This window comes from Drosophila gunungcola, unplaced genomic scaffold (assembly GCF_025200985.1).
Source record: "Drosophila gunungcola strain Sukarami unplaced genomic scaffold, Dgunungcola_SK_2 000026F, whole genome shotgun sequence".
NCBI classification, from domain to species: Eukaryota; Metazoa; Arthropoda; class Insecta; order Diptera; family Drosophilidae; genus Drosophila; species Drosophila gunungcola.
Window position 1 is genome coordinate 590,611 of NW_026453205.1, and position 23,262 is coordinate 613,872.

The window sequence follows — 23,262 nt, forward strand, 5'->3', positions numbered from 1 at the left end:
GACGTGGGAAGGAGACGACGGCAGAACATACTTGTAGTTCTACATTATCAATACACCTCCCAGGCCGAGGGTCAACTCGGCGAATAAAAGATCACTGTATACTCCCAATATTTCTGTGCATTTTCACTGATCAACAGGGCGGTCACGTTATATAAATTTGGTGGGACGAACACTTACATCTTCTGAGCTAGCCGCACGATATTCGTAGCGAGCAGATAACAAAGAAAATCAGTTCGTTACATCTGGCACCCAACGTGATTGTCCTGACAGTGAAAATACAGCATTAAACAAAAATGGGGAAAAATTGGATCTATCTCCTCAAGAAAGAGGATTTCCCAAAGGTGGCAGCCAAGCCTGGCATCATCCTGGAGGGCAGGTCGGACGACATGCGGAAAGCTCTTTCACAATATGTCACGAAAACACAAAACGACCCAGGAATGGCGGAAATTTGGGCTGAGCTGGAGGCAATATACGACAAACCAGGCTCAAGCGGCAAGTTGCAAGTCCCAGACGTCGAACAGCTCATAGCTAGCCTGGGCGTGGAGAGCATGAAGGAGGCAGGAAGATCCAGGGGCCCAAGTCAGGAAAGAAGACCAGAACAGCAAAGGCCTAGCGCACCAGACTATGCAAAAGTCGCAAAGCAAGTCAGGGAATGGTCGTTCAAGTTTGACGGCACGGAGAAACCACTGGAGTTTCTGGAACAAGTGGAATGGTCAGCTAACACATACGGTTTGAACCTGAACCTTATTCCCCGAGCCATGCCAGAATTGCTGCAAAACAAGGCCCTAAAGTGGTTTTTTTCGAACAATAAACACTGGAGTACATGGGGAGAGTTCAGCGACAGTTTCCAAAATTATTTCCTGCCAAGGGGATTCTTTTCAAAGCTCGCAGATCAAGTCAAACAAAGAAAACAGGGTTTCGGAGAGTCGTTCAAGGACTATATGGTCGACATGCATACCTTGATGAGACCACTCGGCTACTCTCCAGAGGAAACTCTCGAGCTAATAAAAGAAAACTGCACGCCTGATCTGAGGATTTCTCTGAGAACCTACAAGATAGACGATCTAGAATCTCTTATGGTCCTGGCGGATGAATATAAAGAACTCGAGAAAGAGCGGGAGGCATTCATACAAGAAAACAAATTTTCTCGAAGCAAAGCAACAGCACCACAACAGTCACGAGTAGAAGGTGCGAAAAAGAAGGCGGAAACCAAGCGACCATCGACGGACCAAACCAATGGACTCCAAACAAATATAACCACCAGAGCACGTTATGGAGGCCACCTGCTACCAATCAGAGGCCACACAGCGCAGCACCAAGAAACCACAGGTCACAGACACACATCGTGAACCCACACGAAGCATGTAGACGGTGTGGCGGTCACGGACATTGGGCAAGAGGATACCGAAACCAGCGGCTGTTTTTCTGCTGGACTTGCGGCAAGGTGGGTGTTAGTAGTGTAGAGTGCTGCCAGAGATCGGGAAATGGCACGCGAGCTCAGCCGCAGAGAGGCGAGCAGGGGTCGCAAGATGTTGTCTCTCCAAACTAACTGGCAAATTAATCGAAGAATAGCAGCAGTTATCCGCAGCGGTAAAGATTGGCGGAACCTCACACAAAGCCACATCCGACACCGGAGCAACAGCGAGCTTTATAAGCGAGTAGCTGGCGGATATACTGGCTGCTTATGGAAAGATTACAAGGACGAGAAGGCAAGTTAGGTTGGCAGATGGCAGGTGCAGCGGGATAAACACGCAGCTCGAGGTGGAGATCGAATTCGGCAATAAGCGATTGCCCATGAGCCTGCTGGTCCTACCAGGAGTGGTAGACTCGCTGGTGCTAGGATGGAATTTCCTCACAGGAGTCGGCGCCGAAATAAGGTGTGCCGGACATACAGTGGTGATCCCAGAAAGAAGAAGGCACAACGGATGGCTCGAGGAAAAATTTTCGGTGGCAGTGGTGCAAATCACCTCTGAGGAATGCGATGTTAAATAAATCCTAAAGCAGGAGCTCGCAGAATTTCGAACAATGAGTGGAACATCCAACAAAGCCGAGCACCGAATCACCATGAAGGACGACAAACCAATCAAACAGAGATACTACCCGAAAAATCCAAAGGTTCAAGGGGAAATCAATGCGAAAGTCGACGAGTTGCTGGAGAAGGGATGCATAGAACACTCGAGAAGTCCGTACAGCTCCCCGATTGTCATGGTGAAGAAGAAGACAGGTTAGTGGAGGCTTTGTGTCGACTTTAGAGAGATCAATGCCAAATCCATCAAAGATTCTTATCCGATGCCAAGGATAAATTACATATTGGACCAGTTGAGGGAGGCAAGGTACATAAGCAGTCTAGATTTGGAAGATGGGTACAGGCAAATTCCTCTGGAAGAAAATAGCAGGCCATTCACGGCATTCACAGTGCCAGGAAAGGGGCTTTTCCAGTGGAAAGTAATGCCATTTGGCTTACACTCCGCCTCAGCGACTTTCCAGAGAGCACTGGACCAGGTTATTGGACCGGAGATGTCACCACACGCGTTTGCATACCAAGACGACATCATCGTGATCGGACGCACACTGGAAGAACACAAAAGGAACCTGAAAGAAGTTTTCCGACGCCTTAAACAGGCAAACCTGAGGATAAATCCCGAAAAATGTCATTTCTTCAGAAGCGAACTGCTTTACCTGGGACACCGCGTTACGAACCAAGGAATCGGCACTGATCCCGAAAAAGTAGCAGCCATAGCCGAGCTGGAACCACCCACAACCATCCGGTAACTGCGCCAATACTTGGGCGTAGCATAGTGGTACATCCGATTCGTGCCCGACTTTGCGCGAATAGTGAAACCACTAAATGATCTATTGCGGAAAGGCACGAAATGGATATGGACTGCAGAGCACCAGCAAGCATTCGCGGAGGAGAAGGCAAGGCTAGTGGCCGGTCCTGTGCTGGCATGCCCAGATTTCGATAAACCATTCGTACTGCAGACGGACGCAAGCGATTATGGTATAGGGGCAGTCCTGACGCTGGAAACTGAAAGCGGCGAAAAGGTCATTTCATATTCAAGCCGGACCCTGAATGGCGCGGAATAGAACTATTCAACCAACGAAAAGGAATGCCTGGCAATCGTGTGGGCAATCCGGAAGCTCAAACCATACTTGGAAGGATACCACTTCAAAGTGGTGACTGACCATATGGCGCTTAAATGGTTGAACAGCATCTAAAGTCCCTCAGGAAGAATAGCGAGTTGGGCCCTGGAGCTGCAGCAGTATGATTTTGAAATATCGTACAGGAAGGGGCAGCTTAACGAGGTCGCTGATGCACTGTCAAGACAGCCTCTGCCAGAAGCCTTTAGGCTAGCCAAGGAAACTCCGGAGGGCACGCAGGGAACTTGCAGCTGGATCAAGGATATGTGTGAGAAGATTAACATACAGCCACAGATGTTTCCGGACTACCTCATGGGGGGAGGCGCATTATACAGGCATATCCCGCACAGAGCAGGCAGCGAAGACGTGGCAGCATGGAAGCTCTGTGTCCCACGGGGCTGAGGGAAACAGTCCTGAAGGAGAATCACGACTCACCAGCCGCTGGACACGTGGGAAGTCGGAAAACGATAGCAAGGCTGGCGGCTCGATATTACTGGCCAGGAATGTATAGGGACGCCCGAGCACACGTACGGAAATGCGAGACATGCCTCAAATACAAGCCGAACCAGATGCAGGCAGCTGGGAAAATGCTGACGCAGATACCCGAAGAACCATGGACAACTGTATGTGCAGACTTTGTCGGACCATTGCCCAGATCGAAGCATGGCAACCAGATGCTGCTAGTGCTGATAAATAGGTTTTCAAAGTAGACAGAGTTGGTGCCACTGCGAGCAGCAACGGCAGAAACACTTCAAAAGGCGTTCCGAGAAAGAGTCATCGCTAGGTTCGGAGCCCCAAAAGTGGTAATAACGGACAATGGAGTTCAGTTTGCCAGCCGCGCATTCAAAAAATTCCTCAACGAAATGGGCATTAAGCAGCAATTCACAGCACCATATACACCGCAGGAGAATCCGACGGAAAGAGCAAACCGAACAGTTAATACCACGATAGCGCAGTTTGCGGGACAGAACCAGAGAAATTGGGACGAGAAGTGGCCGGTAATATCCTGCTAGCGGTAAACTCAAGTACGTCGGAATCAACAGGGTACTCCCCGTGTTTCCTCACGCAGGCTCGAGAGCCTCGACTGCCCAGCGCGCTGTACGACAGGGAAACCATCGGCACAGGAAAGCAGACGGAAACGCCTGAAGATAAGGCCAAAAAGATGAAGGAGATCTTGGAAATTGTGCGCCGGAACATGGAGAAAGCTGCTCAAGGCCAAGCCAGGCATTACAATCTACGAAGGAGGCAATGGAATCCAACAATAGGGGACACGGTCTGGGCGAAGGAGCACCATTTGTCAAAGGCAGCCGAGGGTTTCGCGGCAAAGCTAGCGCCGAGATATGACGGACCGTACACGGTAACAGACTTCGTCTCACCAGTCATTTGTAGAATCCGCCACAAGGATACACAAAAAGAACGAACCGTCCACGTCAGTGAGCACAAGAACTCGGTACAGACAAGCAGGGACAACACGAGCATGCAACGACAAAAAGTGCGGACTATAGCGTCGGGCATAAGCCAGAGTCTATATAGACCGCAGGATAACACGAGCATACAACGAAAAAAAGTACGGACTATATCGTCGGGCATAAGCCAGAGTCTATATTGACCGCAGGATAACACGAGCATTCAACGACAAAAAGTGCGGACTATAGCGTCGGGCATAAGCCAGAGTCTATATTGACCGCAGGATAACACGAGCATTCAACGACAAAAAGTATGGACTATGCAACAACATATTGTACGGAATATATCGTCGGGCAAATGCGAGAGTCTAATTAGAACGCAGGAAAACACGAGCATGCAACGACAAGAAGAGCGGACTATAGCGTCGGGCAGATACCAGAGTCTTTATAGTACGCAGGAAACAAGGAGGTACAGTGACCCAGACAACGAAGCAAACAGATTCTGCGTCGGGCATGAAGCCAGAGTTGATACGCCGCGTAGAAGAAGGTGATGCACAGGACAAGGAACCGAAAAGACCGCAGGCCAACAACAATCCGTAGCGTCGGCAGACTCTGTACGAATCGCGGAAGACCACGACCAGCTCTTTGTTTCCCGAGGAAAGAGGGGAGACGGTGCCGCTCGAGAGCTTTACCGTAGCATGCCATGCCGGAAAAACACGAAGATGACGCGCACATGGCCACAATTAAAAAAAAAAAAGAAAAATACACCCACATAAAATGCACTACAGCTGATCCGGCAATCTGAAATGAGAGATATACATTAAAACCGGGTTCGCAGGGAAACAAACCACTTGCCAACTAAATGCAGAACGACACAAGAGAGTGATGAACCTAGCAGGGTCATTGACCCTTATTCAAGGGCAGGATTGGTCAACGCTGCAATCCTGGGCCAAGCTTTGAAGGAAAGAGACAATAAGTAAAAAACAAATCGATATGAATTTGCGCTTACTATATCATTGTGCGAAGTCACTATAAACAAAGGGATAGGGGCGCTTTGATTCATGGCGACCGATTGGCACTAGACGATAGTGTCGATCGGTGGGCACAAAATACTGGAAATATCGGCCCAAGGAGTCACGCTGTGGAACATCGATAACACCAGGTGGCAACGCCACGTTGGGTCACGGAACCGATAGCAGCTGACGACCGATCGGTTTGGCGGAGAGTGACCATAAAACGGAGAGTCACATGATAGAATATCGATAACACCGATAACAACTGGAGAGGACAAATCACGGAGATCGAGAAAGTCATCTGGGGCGGGAATTCAAAAGTCTATGGGAAACGTCTGGGCGGGAGTTCAAAGTCTACGGGGGAAACGTCTGGGGCGGGAGATTCAAAATCTGGAAGGACGATCGAGGCTTTTGAACTCAAGAAGGAGCTGTGAGCGTCGTGGAAACCATCTGGAGGAGTGAGTCGACTAGAAATTTACAAGTAAACGAGGACAAGTTCAAGGAGAAGATACGTTGAGGGAAGGATGTCAATATTAAGAGGATACCAAGACAGAGAGAACAACGAGTCACTTTTGCATTCCCGAAGTAAGGGGAGAATGTGAGGAGTTGAATAACTCCCCACAAGTTAAGAAGCAAGCAGAGTAAGCGCAAGCAGTGGCCCACCAGTTACCAGTTACGCGGCGAATTCGCCCGTAGTAACGGTAGTGCGGCGAGAGAGAGTGGTGCACTGAGCACCAGACAAGGACAGGGCGAGTCCGAGAGGGGCAGCAATAGAAGAGAGCGGCGAAGGGCCGTGTGCAGCAGGAAGTAACGGGACGGTACCGGACTTTGGACCCTGATACTGGTGCCGCGCGCAGAGGGCGAAAGGTCGAACGGTAAAACCGTGGACTTTGGACCAGGAGGCAAGGAGACGCCGATAACTAGCGGTAAATGGAGGCCTATATAAACCGGCCGAGCGCAGGAAGCTTTATCAGTCGATTTCTACCAAGTCAACAAGTTACAGTCAACAAGTGAACCAGTAACCAGTAAAACAACGTGAAGGAGCAAGTAAAGCCGTGCGGAGTCATCAAGGAAAAAAAAACGCTACGTCGAGACGTTCGGGCCTTAAAGCTAAAGTCACCGAATTGAAACAGGTAACTGAGGTCCTTACGGCATCACACGGCTTAGTCCAGGCGCTTTGTCACAACTTCTGTCGCGATTTGAGCTTGGAATCCCACCCGGCGTGTCCGGCAGAGTTGAAAAAATAGAGTCCTTCGACGAAGAACCGTGGGCTTATAAGGAAAGTTGTCTAGAACTAGCTGCCTGCCTGCAAGAACTGCATTGGCGAACTCCGGCGTATGCCTGATCGTCCTGCAGGAACTGTGAGGTCCTGGTGCGACTATCCCGGAAGGACGCGCGGTTGTTCAGCTGGTGTCTCGAAAGGCGTATGCGTTGAGAGCACAGCGGTCCACCTCTAGAGTCCCAGATCGGCAGCTTACCGAGTCGCCAACAAGGTGCAGAGCTTGTCGAGATACCTGGAGGCAGAACAAGGACAACGAGGACCCCAGGACGACGAACAACGAGCGTTGGGCGAGCAGCGTATACTTCGAATTCTTAAGCCTGCGGCAGAGAGGGTAGGGTGGAAGCGTTCGTCTAGAACCTGGCGTTTGACCCAGGGACTACGTTGGCGGCTTCCGGCGTACGCCTGAACCGTCAGGTAGAAACTGAGCCGACGTCCGGTGCGACCGGCCGAGACAGAGCAAGGGTCAGGAGGCTGCGGCTGCAAAAGGCGTACGCCTTGAGAGCACAGTGCCTGTTCACCCTAGTCTGGGAACGGTGACGCATTCTTAATCCCTATGAGCCCGCCGTGCCAAAGGCAGCAGAAGACACCGCAAGCGAAACCGGCGAGGGAGACCCCACTTCGCAGCCAGCACGATCCAACGAGACGTTCGACGTGGGAAGGAGACGACGGCAGAACATAATTCTACATTATCAATACACCTCCCAGGCCGAGCCTCAATAAAAGATCACTGTATACTCCCAATATTTCTGTGCATTTTCACTGATCAACAGGGCGGTCACGTTATATAAATTTGGTGGGACGAACACTTACATCTTCTGAGCTAGCCGCACGATATTTAATATTAATATGGCACACATTAAGACCGGCTCTCTTAACCCTTAACATCGCATGGCTATATGATCGAGTTGGATTTATTTTTATGTTAATGCTGTCACCCATTTTCAATTATTTAATTGAAATATTAGCTGCGCTCGCAGTCTACAAATATTTATGATATAAACCCACACCACACCATGAAACAAAATAATATTAATGCGACTGATTCTAATCCTAAATAAATATAATAAAACTACTGACAATTTCACAAAAATGGAATATAAATATTAGCGCCTCTTAGGTGCGAAATGAATTATCATTGAATGTCCCAGAATTAGCAGCTTCCAGCACAGCTAATTCATCGGGGTGAAAATTTCAATAATTATAATTGGATACACTGTTCTGTACGGGTCGATTTTTGCGGTCGCATTCGACTTCAGACGCCGCCTGTGCGTTGCAGGAGCCCACCCACTTTGCCTCCAACTCGTCAACGCGCTGATCCTGGCAGTTTTTGGACAGTTTCGCCTTTAGCTCCTGGACCCGCTGCCTCAGCATCCCCATCTCTCTCACCTCGCTCTCCAATTGAGTTACTCTCAGTGAAAGTTTGTTGCAGTCAGCTGCTATTAACTTAAATTTTTCTTCCAGAGTGCCGGTTATACGTGCCTCGCCATCACGGATCTCCCCTGCAAGGCTTTCCTTTAGCTCGGAAAATCGGAGGTCGATCGTGTGAATCAGTTGAACATCAGAGTCACGGCTCCCTTCAGATCGGAGTGAGTTTCCTTCCTAAGTCGCTTTGCTGCTAAAGACATTATTGTGTTGGTGACGAGAAAGTTGAGTGTTTTGATGTGTTGAGTGTTTTGATGTGTTGAGTGTTTTGATGTGTTGAGTGTTTTGTCTCTGTGCTCTGTTTTGCTATGCACTGTTTCTTTATTGGTTTGTTGTTGCACTTAAAATTGTGGATTTATTAAGAAGCGATTTACTGCTTATAACCGATTAATTCCGGGCAACAAGAACTTTAATGTGTTATACTCTTAAATATGCAGCTGCCGTAAGCAGTTTTTAATTTTTTTAAGCCGAGTTTAAGGTGTTTTTCGGTTTTTAAAGCGGAGCTACACAAAAGTGCGTCTATTTCTCTCTCAAGGCATAACTTTTATGTATAAATTTTTTTGTATATACTTATGTATGGTTATGTATGTATATACATATGTATGGCCACACTAAAGATAATGAATTAAACATTTTAAGTCTATCCTTATGCACTCTTTGCTTTTTGTTGTTTATATTGGAAATTGTTATAATATTATTTTTTTTGTCTACCTTATATGGTCCTGTATATTTGAAGCCTAGCTTATGGCCAGTTTCGTTTTTTATAAAACCTGGTCTCATATTTTCAACTCAAAATTTAAACTACTTTCATCATATTTTTTATATGCCTGTTCTAATCTGAATTTGTATTCTTAAGCATAATCTTCTATGTTATCTAATGGTGATCGTCTATCTATACTAATGAAATGTTTTGCAAATTTTAAGTTTTACCAAAAACTAACTCATATGGACAATTCATATGTACCATAGAGGGGATTGTGTTAAAGAAGTACACGAAGTATTGTAGCCGTAAATTCCAATCTGTTTTGTCAACTGAGATGTCTTAGCGTATGAACTCGTTAAAGGTTCTGTGGCTTTGTTTCACGGTTCCTACAGTTTGGTGATGGTGTGCAGTAGAAGTTATGTTTTTAATATTGAAATTCTTATATATATCTTTCAATTTTGAATTTTTATATTTTGTTTCCATGTCTGTAATTTATGGGTTTATTGAACCGTACTTTAGAATAAAATCTTCAAATATAGCTGCTGCCTTTGCATTTTTGTATTGCTACGAGGTATTTTGTTAAATCGCAGATTAAGGTAACTGGATATTCATTTCCTCGTTCAAACTTAGGTAGTGGAACGATCGTATCCACAATTACCCTGTCAAAAACTGTCTGTGGAGTTTCAGGGGTATTTAATGGAGTACGTTAAGTCGTCTTTGACTTTTGGCATTTGGGACACTTTCTTATAAATTTTGGAATTTCTTGTGTAATGTTTTTCCAATAATAGTTCCTTTTTATTTATTTATTTATTTTTATAACATTTTCTAGCTATTCCTGTGTGACCTCCTTGAATTGAATCGTCATGGAATGTAAACAGTGTAGCTTCTTTCTATAAAGGAAGAGGCTATGGCCGAGGATATTACCAAAATAATTATAATAGCTACAATAATTTTGATAATAACTACAATAACCGAGGCCGAGGAAACTATCGAGGTCAAAACCAACAACAAGATAACAACACAAATTACACCAAACAACACAACAGAAATAACACCGTAAGAATGGCTTAAACTAACTCGGAAAACGAGGAGCTCCCTTCAGAAGACAAAACATTAAAAAACAACACCGTTTACTCTATTATTTTTAATTTAAATATATTCATAAAAGTAAAACATGAACTTACACAAAAATCACTCACCGGAGCGGATATTTTAGTTATTAAAGAAAATTCCGACAACTTCATTGATACGGACTTCAAGGCAAAGGCTCAATAACCACCATTTACTGAATTAAGAACAAGCAATTATATAATACCACGTAACTTTTATATAGTTCCTCAAGACTTTAAATACCGGTAGACGGAATAAATGGAATAGACTTCTTAAAGAAATGCCACTGTCTATTGGGCTTCAATCAAGATAAATATTCCAATTCTTCATAACATAGAAACTACCGAAATAATTATACCAGCTCGCTCCGAAGTAATTAGAAAAATAAATTTAACCGAAAACAATAAAACTCTCCAAATACCAAATCAAGATATTGAAGATGGTATATTCCATTTCAAATCCCAAAACCATATTTGTTCGAATTTTAAACACTACAAATGAGAACAAACTAGTAAACCTTAAGAACATTAAACACGAATCTATTGACAGTTATAATATTGTCAACTTAAATGGCAACGGAATAACAACGAAAAATCATTAATCAATTTTAAAATGTCTTAACAAATCTTTATTCAAAATATAGTGACATGTTCGTTCTTGAAACCAAATCGATATCTACTAACAATTTCTACAAGCAAAAATTAAGAGTAAAAGATTATGAACCAGTGTATATAAAAAAACTATAAAAGCCCACAAAGTCATAAAGAGGAACTAACTAAGGAAGTGGACAAACTTATAAAGGATAAAATCGTAGAGCAGAATATAATAGCCCTCTGTTACTTGTTAAAAAAAAAATCATTACCTGACTCAAAGGAGAAAAGATGGAGATTAGTAAGTGATTACGGTCAAATTTATAAAAAACTTTTAGCAGATAAATTTCCACTGCCAAGAATCGATGATATACTTGATCAATTAGGCCGAACGAAGTATTTCTCTTGCTTAGACTTTGTCTGGATTTCACCAAATTGAATTAGAGGAATCAATCAATTATGGTTTGAAAATAGCCCCAAATTCTTTTCAGCGTATGATGACAATCGTATTTTCCTAATAGTTATGGGATCTTCAGAAAGTCATATGCTAAAAAACCTCTGCAGAAAAAATTCCCTAACTACAACCGGAGAAATGCTCATTTTTCAAGTGAAGTGACCGTTCTTGGGCACAAATGTACAGATCAGGGTATAATGCCAGACGACAAAAAGTATGCAGTCATTGAAAAATACCCATTCCCACAAACGCTGATAGCGCTCGCAGATTTATTGCATTTTGCAATTATTATCGTCGATTCATCAAAAATGTTTCAGATTATTCCCGTCGCATAACCAAATCATGGACATCAGAAAGCCAAATTGCTTTTGATTACTTAAAGAAAAAATTAGTGAGTCCAACTTTACTCCACTACCTCGATTTCTCTAAACAACTTTGCATTATCACGGACGCAAGTAAACAAGCTTGCGGTGCCGTCCTTACACAAGAACATAATGGCATAAAACTTCCTGTATCTTATGCATCGAAATCATATACTAAAGGAGAATCCAAGAAAAGCACAACGAATCAAGAATTATAAGCAATACATTGGGCAACTTATCACTTTAGTCCTTAGCCCATAAACGGGGCGACATTGCCTAGTTAAAACAGACCATAGACCAATAACATTCCTTTATTCTATGGTTAATCCAAACTCTAAATTATCAAGAATGAGATTAGATTTGGAAGAAAACGAATTTACAGTTGAGTATCTTAAGGGAAAGGAAGAAGAACTACAAAACATACAAAAACAAATTTAACAAGTCAATACAAGAAATCAGTACAGACAGAACAATCCCTGCGCAGGAAAAATCAGGCACAGCTGCCTAGGCAATGTGTTGAAAAAGCTTCTATGCCCTTAACAACGACGAAGTAAAAAAAGTAGTGACCTTGCATTTAACTAATTTCAAATGCCTTAAAAAACATGGTAAAAAAGTTATTGCAAGAATTAATGTTAGCGATCTTTATACCAATGGTACATTCGGTTTCGGTCAATTTGTCCAAAGGCTTGAACAAGAAGCCGGTATATAAAAAATCAGCCATAGATGACAGAAATCCAAAATAACTAAACATACAAAAACTCCAATTGCTTTAACAGAGACTCCAACTATGGCAGAGTAATTGTTGATCCGATACGTCCATTGCCAAAATCGGATCAAGGCAATGAGTACGCAGTAACTTTGATATGCGACTTAACAAAATATTTAATTGCCATACCAAAACCAAACAAAAGCGCAAAATCATTAGCCAAATTAATTTTTGAAAATTGTGTTCTAAAGTACGGTCCAATGAAGAAGTTAATATCGGACATGGGAACGAACTATAAAAATTCAATTATTGACGATTTATGTAAATAAAAAACACAACATCTAAGCGCACCACCACCAGACATTAGGAACAATAGAACGTAGTCACCGAACGCTTTACGAATACATTCGATCCTATATATCCGTTAATAAAACATATTGGTGGGATACATCGCTACAACACTTTATCTATTGGTTTAATACAACACCTTCTATGACACAACCATTGCTCTTATGAATTAGTTTTCATCCAAACATCCAGACTAAAAAATATACACGAGCACGTTATTTAGATAAAGCTGCCAGGCTTTTTAATGCGAATCTTTTAACGCAGCTGATCTTAGCTGCATTGGAGATACAGGCAACACAATCAGTATTTTAAGTTTCCAAATTAATTTCTATACATTCAATACATTTCTGATGTTAAAAAACAGCCTTTGAAAGCCAAGATTTTAAAGTGTCCTAAAAAAGTTGCTTAATGCTTAATACCTCGTCTCCAGGATCATAATACTGCTCCAAATAGGGATGAGCAAGAGCTTCCTCCACAGGAACCCGTTTGTGTGGGTTAAATGTTAACATTTTTCCAAGAAGATCTAAGGCCAACGCATCAGCATTCGGAAAAAGTCTCGACCAGGGTACATTTGGTTTGAAGGGTAAAGACTCCAAATAGTTCCGTGCCTAAAATTCAAAGAATAATGAACAAATTTTAATAAAAAAAATTTGTTTTTTACTTACCTTATCGTTTATAATACACTCTAGGTCTTGACGAGATGGTGACCCCAATACGCCGAGAATATGGTTAAGTTGATCTAGATAATGTTTTCCAGGAAATATTGGTCGATTACTTAGCATTTCTGCCAAAATACAACCCACGGACCAGATATCAATTGATTTTGTATATCCCTTTGAGTTCAGCATAATTTCGGGTGCCCTGTACCACCGAGTAGCAACGTATTCTGTTAGAAATCCAGTATGGTCGTGTTCCGGATCTGCGATTCGAGCCAACCCAAAGTCACAAATCTAAAAAATAAATTATTCCGAATGTTTTATTATTTAAATAATTACTTAAACATATAAGTTTGCTGGTAAAAAATTTGGGCAAACTATTTTTAGATTTCATTGAATAGAAAAAAATTCATACAACAGAGAAGGAAATTTCTTAGTTTATTTAACCAATATTACGGGAAAACGCTTTCTCCTAAAATGGTTGGGCAATGCCGCAAGGCAATGCTCTTTCTGCTTTCCGGAGTTTCCGCATTACAGATGGGCCCCGGCGTGCTGGGGCTAGTGCTGTCACCGGTCGCTGTTTGCAGCGTGGTCCTGTCCTCAGTGAACTGCACGCACTCGAAAGTTACATGGTTCGGTCCTATTCATTCCAGAGCCGCAGGTTGGGCATCCATCTCGCGTGTTGTGTCCGTACTTCTTCACATACGTACCAAGCATCCGTGTCCATTCAGGATCTGGGTCAGGTAGAAGTCCACCTGGCCATGCTTCCTTTCCAGCCATGGAATCAAGACTGGTATAAGAGCATGAGTCCATCGCCCAGACGTCGCGGAATCCCATCTCTCCTGCTACTTGGTTATCGACCTCTCTCTTGCGGGCTGTCGCGCCACGCGCCTGGATATTTGGTCCATGCTGGAGACCCTTTTCTCCACTTCTGCTGCTGCCTCCCTCACTGCCTCCCTCACTAACGAGGCCTGCGATGACCAGCGCCGCCTCCTCGGAGATCGTCCGGAAAGCACAGGATACCCTGATGGTGTATAGCCTGTGCGTGCGTACCAAGCCACTAATGTAAGTTATTTTCCAGGATAATTAAAACCCAAAAATAAGTTTTGAACGTTTGATTTCTTTGAAGTTCAATTTGAGACTGATTTTATTCATTTAAAAATACCCTGATCTTAGCTGTGGGTTGGGGCAGCGACGTCGACGTCGCGGAAGAGACCGCCTCGGTGGCCTAGCTCTGATGAAGCGGCTGTAACTGCAAGGTTTGCAGAATCAGCATTTTGGTATTGCGCTGTGGATGTTAACAGGATACGTGTGTTTATGTTATTGAATCTGCGGGTTCTTGACCGTTGTATTGAAATGTTGCAATGTTGCCATCGACAATGTTGCAATATTTCTCGGAAAAAATGAAGAAATATTTATGTGATAAACTCTCCCTCAAAAGGTGTTAGAAATTGGGAATATTATTATATTCTGGTATTATTTTTTTAGGAAGTGATATAATATTAGTATAGTTGTTTAAAACTTGTGGAGGCGTTTCTTGGATATGTTGGAAAGCTTTTTCTTTTCTGTGAACACAGTTTTTTAATACGATCAACGCAAGAACAATGGCGCATATTAATGTAACTGTGGTTATTCGGTTAATTCTAGAATTATTCTGAAAGGTTTGTAAGTGCTTTCTATTTTTTATATGTAGAGCTTCCAATGCTTCTAATGACAGAATTTGTATGCGTTGTGCTTGCAATGGGGTAATTTGAATTCGTGGAATTTTGGGTTTCATTATTATTTTTTCTTTGTCTGAAAATTTCCATTCATATTTATAGTTTCGTTTGAATGTTTAATCATGAATGTTCCTCTGAGTTGATGTGAAATTTTGTTTGAATTTAGGCTGCCGTTGAAGTCATTTTAGAGTAGTATGCTACCTCTATTTCCTCCATTGGTTCAATGTGGTCCGAGTTACCATAATCACACAACGATTCCTATCCCTAAGCCTATTTTGAAACACATTTTGAATTACTTAAATTAACATTTTTTCTTTTTTACAAATTTTTACATAGTTTGGAGTTTTACAAACATGGGGTAGGCCTAGCATTACATTGTTTGATAAAAAAAGTTCATAAGTTCCAAAAGTATTATTAATTCGTTTCTGATGACAGGCTTTAAAAGAAGATTTTCATAATTAGCTGGTTCAAGTCCAGGTATTTTTATTAAGTAAATTAAAGCTATTTTATTATGTAAGACAGACACATCAACAAATTCCAGCGTTTCGTCAATTGAAAACGAGGTAATGTTATTTTTCTGAGATATTTTATTTATTTCGTTAAGCCAAAATTCGCTACTAAAAGAGTATTAATTACGTAAATTTTAGCCCATTGTATTGCAAATATAATGTTTCCTATTTCTTCTTTCATAAGTGTAACTTGCGTTTTTAAGTTTGACGCAATGTCATTATTAAAAGATCTGTCTTTTTTATACCCTTGCAGAGGGTATAATAATTTCAGTCAGAAGTTTGCAACGCAGTGAAGGAGACATCTCCGACCCTATAAAGTATATATATTCTTGATCAGCATCACTAGGCGAGTCGATCTAGCCATGTCCGTCTGTCCGTCCGTTTCTACGCAAACTAGTCTCTCAGTTTTAAAGCTATCTGCATGAAACTTTCCCAAAAGTTGTCTTTCTATTGCAGGTAGTATATAAGTCGGAACGAGCCGGATCGGACGACTATAGCATATAGCTCCCATAGGAACAATTGGAAAAAAAAAAAAAAAAAAATATAACTTCGATGTTTTTTAATTTTTTTTTTAGTTCTTCGAGATAAAATATTTCGAGATGGTTAAATATTTCATAATTACGATTTAAATTTCATCAAAATCGGACGACTATAGCATATAGCTCCTATAGGAACAATCATAAAAATAAATGAAAAAAACTTATAACTTTTCTGTTTTTTAATTTTTTTTTTTAGTTCTGCGAGATATAGTAATAATTAAATATTTCAGAATTACGTTTTAAATTTCATCAAAATCGGACGACTATAGCATATAGCTCCCACAGGAACAATCATAAAAATAAATACAGAAAAATTATAACTTTGGTGTTTTTAAATTTTTCTATTAGTTCTTCGACATATAGTAATGGTTAAATATTCCAGAATTACGATTTAAATTTTTTAAATTTTATCAAAATCGGACGAGTATATCATATAGCTCCCATAGAAATTATATAAAATAACTATCTAATAATTGAGCTGCAAATCATCATTGCTTCAATGTTTTTAGACATGCACGCAAGTAAATCATAATTTTAATGTTTTCAAAAATATTTAATTCTTGCAATAGCTGCAAGGGTTGCTGCGATGAGGTTGTGTGGCAATGCGATACTTGCCTTTGCCTCTGGTTGCCTACCGCCGTATTTCAAAACCAATTCGCCTGCGGGGGTTTTAAATCAGTAAAGGCGCATACAAAAGCTCGGAACGGCGAGACAAAGCAATAGCAATGCAGTTTAGCCTCCGAGATGGGAGCACTGACCCAGTGGCAGCGCTGGCCGCAGTAGCAACACTGGTGCCTGGCAGCACTGGCCGCGGTCAGCCGTGCTCTGCTCGAAGTTTACCAACACCTATCAGCTGGTTAGCTGCAATCGTTTGCTGGCTTGGAAAAGCAAGAGAGGAAAAACAGGCGAAAAAGGAAAAACAACCTCAAGAGCGTCGATGTGGCCCTGCCTCCACCGACCAGCAGAGGGGTACTGGGAGAACGAAAATAAAGCGTCTTTCCACATAGGGATCTCTGCAGCTGTAATTTGGTGGATCTCACTCTGTGCTGGTTGCGTAAGCTGTCAGATCGGCGAAACTTAACAGCTTTCCTTTTTTACAGCTGGATATTAGCTGAACAAGTTTTTCGCGCATTTTGACTCTTACACTGTCCATATCTGCGAGTGTGGGTATGCGTGGATGTGTGTGTTTGCCCGTGTGCATACAAGATTTCAAAGAAAACGTAGTTAAACAGAGTGGTCCCACCTTGTCCAAGATCTGTATTGAACTAATTTCGCTGCTGTGACGAGCGTGCAAGCTTGTTTCAGTTAAAGTAGAGTGGATGAATTTAGGATTCTGTAACAATATAAATTAGATGACGTGCTCAACCGGCATTAAATACATTATTATCTAAGTTATTTACATTTCTATCTGAAAACCTTTGGCTTTAATTTAAAAACGTGATATTTTGTTTGATCCAAAAGCATTCACAGAAGCCATAACAATTAAACGAAAATTTAAGAAAATGTTGCTGAGACAAGTAATTAGTGTTGGTTCTTTTTTGGTACAGTGGAACAGTAGGAACCGGACTCTGATGTAATCGTTTATCAAAATTTGGGTGTGACTTTAACATATTTAACAAAAAAAAAATTTTCTCCGCGTTTAGTTTTTGATGCTTGGTTGACTTTTTCCTGGAATGCCCATATGCATAACATTTTCAGTGTTATTAAAGTGCTGCTGAAGTGGGTAAAAAAATCTACTTGGCAGTCCAGTTTCAATATAAACAGGAACAGCGCCTTTTTATTCCATAAGAAGTTTAAATTGCAATTACAGTGCCGTACATTTTCTGAAATTGTTTTCGTTCGCAGTATTATTAAAGTACTTATTTATGTGCATCTACTTTGGTGCTTTTGAGTTTTTTTTTGGAGAACGAGATGTATTTTGGTTCAAGTCAATGCTTTTGAATGTAAAAAAATGAAAATTTCATTGCCAATTTGAACTAATAAGAAATCCGTCCAGGATTAAAATAGTCTAAGTGACAAGTGGGCCGAATAGCTAAGCAATCTACGAGAAGCGCGGATGGGATAATTGTGCAGGAATTAAATGGCGGTGGTCACCTTATCATCCATCAAAGGCCAACAACAGTGGATAAATGATTAGCTGAGAAACAACTTTGAAAGCTTATGTCCAACTTGAATATAATTTTGCGTTGCTTATGGTATTTACGGAAAAATGTAATTGCACATTCTCTTCTTCTTTCTTAACGGTTTGTTACTTCTTGTAAAGCAGTAACCCCTTTTCTGCAACAACTATTTTTAATAGCTGAGTTAAATCCGTATTGTATGTAGTAGTAAATTGTTTATTAATTATAATTTTTTTTTTGTGTTTTTAAGTTTTTTTTTTGTGTTTTTTCTTTATAGCTGGCTGTACAAATTTGAGTTAAATAAAAACAAATGAACGAACAGAATCTGGTTACAACGACATTGCCTTTTATGCCGTCAGTCGGTTAAAGCCTAGTTCTCAGATCGACGAAAACACTTTTCGACAGTGCCATTTTGCACGTCGGTACTCAGATCGACGGAAAAATACTAGAAATGTGCAGAGCGTGCCAGACATTTGGGATGAAGTCGGGATAAATGTTTGTCAGACCCTGGCGAAAAGAAAAAAATTTTTATGTTTGGTGCTATTGGATTTGAGCGGGCAAGCGAAATGGAGGGAAGAACGACAAAAACACGAAAAAGCCGCGTATCTGCCGCCATTCCAATACCAAATTTAACTTTGGCGTCGTTTATGTATATTCAAAATCTTCAATTGACAGTATGACCGAAGCACACGAATTCGGGTGAATTTGAAAACTTCGGTCTCACTGGCAAGAATAAATTTAGATTCTAAAAGTTTTCTTAAATAATTCTTTGCCTGTAGATGCTGGCTGGAAATAAAGCATGCCAGAATCTGCAAGATTTTCCCATTTAGTAGACTGTGGAGATCCGATTCGCAAGGGTGATTTTCGTAAAACATGTAATGCAATGAAGTGTTGAATATCCTCGATTGCTGCTGAAGTATGGTCTGCTTTTAAAATGCAATGTCACGGTCATTTCTTGAAAGATATCTTTTATAACTTCTCCTCTATGTTGGTCGTGGAAGTAATTTTTTTGAAATAAATTGTGCTGAAGACACTCCTAGTCGCGCTGTTCTTGGACTTAGTTATAGTTATAAATGTTTCCCTTTCTATGCTCCACTAACTTGCGAGATTAAGAGGGCAGTTGCATTTGGTTGCAATATCCGTCCATCTAAAGAACGGAAATTCGATCCTTTCACAAAGAGGCTTTGCGATTTTTTTCGGTAATCTACTATTTGGCATATGGGCAATTCGAGTTATATGTGAAAATAATAATTTTTAATATTTGTTTAAAGTAGCTCCTAATCAACTCTACCAATGGTGAAAACACAAAGGTCTGCGAATTTGGATGGAGTTTTTGCAGATTTGGATTTCGTTTTGGCAAGTCCTTCGCTTTTAAGAACCCAATAATAAAACAGCAAATAGCGCTAAGAATATGGTAATTTTTATCGATTTTTATTTTGAAAAAAATACTGATTTCTGATGACTTTAAAATAAAAAAAAAAACATTTACACATTTTTGTTGAAATATTTTAAATAACCTTTAACTAAGGACCTCTCTTTAGGCATAAAATCGCAGATGTGTTTGGTAACCACTGAGGTAGTAAAACGAAAAAAAAAGGTTCTTGGATTTCGGACGCGACGTTAAAAAATAACAAATGTAAAGCATAAATATTTGAAAACCTTTGGCTTAAATTTAGAAACCTGATATTTTGTTTGATCCAAAAGCATCCACAGAAACCATAACAAGTAAACGAAAATTGAAGAAAATGTTACTGAGACAAATAGTTAGTGTTGCTTCAGTTTCAAATTCGAATATCTTAGTGGAACAGTAAGAAACGGACTCTGATGTAATCGTGTATCAAAACTTGAGTGTTTCCCTAACATATTTAAAAAAAAATTTTTTCTCAACGTTTAGTTTTTGATGCTTGGTTGACTTTTTCCTGGAAATGCCCATATCCATACATATCAACAATTTTTGCACCCTTCTTATCTGCAACTACGTCCTTAGATTCTTTTATTTGTGGGTTCTGATGTGGCTTGTTTGTAACGGTAATGTGTTCTTCGTTCACCAGCTGCTTTCGGTTTTCGTATACACTTCATCCGCTGACCTGTCCGGCAGCTGTTCTCACTGCTAGTATCCAATGCAGCAAGTGATCAAGAAAATAAATCGCAAAACTCGTTTTATCGTAGGCCAGAAAAGTTTCAAAGATTAGAAAAGAGACGGCACTCCATTCATTTAATTTTTTTTAATTTAGTTTGCCAAAAACGATATCGTAGTCTAGGCTATTTTTTAATGAGGTACCATATATGTTCTACAGGACATTTTGTGCTAATCTACTCCACACATAATATTGCCGTCATAATTCCAGTAAAACCATTTATCTTCTATAACCAGGCGATCGTTTGTGACAGAGACTTTAAAGTTTTTGTGGCTTCCAAGAATGTCTCGGCGGAGGCCAAGCATCACGCGTTTTTTAAATCTTCTTTTGACGTCAGATCCTGTTCGATTGAGACACGGGTTCCTTTCAGGCTTTTGGTGTGCTTAAGGATGGTCTGCACTGCGCTTACTGTGTTTAGTTCAACAGCCATTTTTCCGTCGGCGTCGTCTTTACCGAGTCTATTCTATACGGTCCCTTATCAGCAAGTTCCTCTTAATCAGGTCAGAGACAGCAGTAACTGGATTTTTTTTCGGATTTTAGACCTCTGATAATTATGTTTTTCGTCTTTTATTTTTTGCTGAATGGCATCTATTTTTGTGGCAACATACCCTCCAGCATTGATTTCAGGTCTTTAAGATCTACCAGGTTGCCTGAGAGTTTTTTCCTTTTGTTTTCCCTCCTTTTCCGTCGCTTTCCACCAAAAAAAAATGATCCGTTTGAGAGAAAAGCCGCGCTTCGAGGTCAGCCAAACCAAGTGATTTTATCCAGATTCGGAGGATATTAACCAGATATACATATATTAGGAACAGGCTCTACCATATCTGGATTATCAAAAAGATGTGGTCCTGGCCACATTTTGAAATAAACTTGCGCTTTGTGGGCATGACAAGAATTTACATGTTAGGACCTGAACGTTCATATGGACAGACAGACGGACAGACACACAGCCAGACCGACAGAGAGACGGACAGACAGACGGCAGACAGACGGACAGACAGACGGACAGACAGACAGACAGACTGACAAACAGACAGACGGACGGACAAACAGACAGACAGACGGACAGGCAGACGGCAGACAGACGGACAGACAGTCGGACCTTTTTTTTACGACTTTTTGTTAAAACCCGCTAGTTAACCTTTACCTGCTAGATTTAAGGCATACAGTTTCTAAACGTTTACAGTTTAAATGTACAGATAGTGATATATATGTCGCAGTTCTCAGAAGTATTTGAATTCGATGAACGCTAAAGTTATTTGGCGCTCAGATTTGGTTGTCGCTAAGTATAAGCAGCTGGTTCCTGGTAAGACATTGGTTCCTGGTAAAACATGGATTCTAGGAATTTCTGCTCTACTCGTAGCGCGACGGCATTGCCAGATCTCTTATAAAGTGGGGTAGTCGTCGAGTGAGGCCCGGTCGCCCAAGAGAGAGAGAGAGAACCGGAGAGCAAGAAGTTGCATGAAGATGAGCTCTGGTATTTGTAGGGTGGGCAGTTTGAATTTGACTCTTGGCGCGATCGGGACTTACTGCGCAATCGAAATGGCAGATCATGAAAATACTCCTTCTGCGTTATATATATCTTAAAAACGATTTTTTTAAAGGCTCTTAGCTTACTCTTGGCAATTGGACGGTTCCATTCTGTTTGTGGAGTTGAAGCTTGTAGATAAGGTAAACTTCATTTTTTTTCAGGCATCAGCTCCACCTTGAACGTTGGCTGGGGAATCTTATTTCTATTTATTTTGTTCATAGGCATTTCGACATCAAAACCTTTTCCGTAAAGTCCAGCTATTAGCTTATTGATAGGGACTGTTGGTTCGATTCTGTTCATAACCACTTGGAATCCTTTGCTACTTAAAAATTGGTTGGTGTGGTAATATTTTTTTTTCGATGTCGAGGTATTTGGCTATAATCTTATTCGTTATTCACTTGTATTTTTGTTTCATTTATGTTACCCTTTCTTATAAACGTGATATAGAATTTGTTGAACTCCAATTTGATTAGTTTTTTTTTTAACCAGTTCAGCAAAGTTAGCAATTCCGACATAAATAAGAGACGGGCTTAGGATGTATGAGGTTTCCTCTTTAATTTTGGGATTAATTCTCCATTGCTCGCTCGCTTGCACTTCCTATAGAGGAGTAAGTGTTGTTTTTGGTTGGCAAGAGCCGACACACTATGGGGCAAACGACTACTTTTTGTGGCATTAATTAATAACTATAAAACAAATCAATTTTCTCGGGTTTTGTTTTTTAAATTAAGTCAATGATACGAAAGCAAGGTTTAAAAAAATGGGCGGGGGAACGCCCTCGCTTCGTTTCTGTACGTTCTATATACACAAGATTTTAAAAAATACCTCAATCAATATCTACAATTCTTGTTTAAAAACACTTATAACAAACCACTATTGTTGGGCTGTATGTCAAAAAATTGCACTTGAATTCTTTAATTCTTTTTTAGTGTTAAATTTGCAAGAAAAGTTTACGAATAAACAGCACTCGCTACAGCTGGTAGCTTATCACAAATTTAAAATTTTGTATTTGCAACATTTAATATTAGTGTTATTCCTATCTATCGCGACTTAAAAAACAAAATATTTAACGACTTTTAAAAAATTGGTTTTGGTAATCCCATAGTATGATGTTTGTACGTTTGTCTTGTTGTTGTTGCCGAGCTATGCTCATTTTTTCAGAACTTGCGCTCTTAGACGTTGCCTTTTGTTTTTGTATTGCTTTGTATTACTAGTATTTATAACACTATTAGATAATTTGCAATGGCAGCACAAGCACATGTACTGATGCCTACCCTTAGCTTCGTCTAATATCGTTAACAGTATATTATATTATATTATTAACAATAACACTATGCGATGATTTTCAAGGACAGCCCGAGCATCAGTGTGCGTGTCTTCGCGCATTAGATTTGGTTAAATAAAATACTTTTGATGTCTAGAACATGGTGTTTTTTCAGCATACCTATCCATATCGTAAAGCATAAACTTGTTCGTATCGAACAGAACATAGTTATAAAAATTGAGCAGTATAATAACAT

At 40.8% G+C, this 23,262-nt stretch overlaps 1 protein-coding gene across 4 annotated transcripts in view; it reads right to left on the bottom strand.

Moving 5' to 3' along the window:
- Nucleotides 1–23,262, bottom strand: part of LOC128263906 (mitogen-activated protein kinase ERK-A) — a 250,603-nt gene that overhangs the window by 75,052 nt on the left and 152,289 nt on the right. For all 4 annotated transcript variants that reach the window (XM_052999187.1, XM_052999186.1, XM_052999185.1 and 1 more), the window contains 2 exons: nucleotides 13,203–13,487; nucleotides 12,957–13,145 (listed from right to left, as the gene is read on the bottom strand). In XM_052999187.1, coding sequence (XP_052855147.1) covers nucleotides 12,957–13,145; nucleotides 13,203–13,487 — 474 coding nt within the window. The remainder of the gene's footprint in view (nucleotides 1–12,956; nucleotides 13,146–13,202; nucleotides 13,488–23,262) is intronic.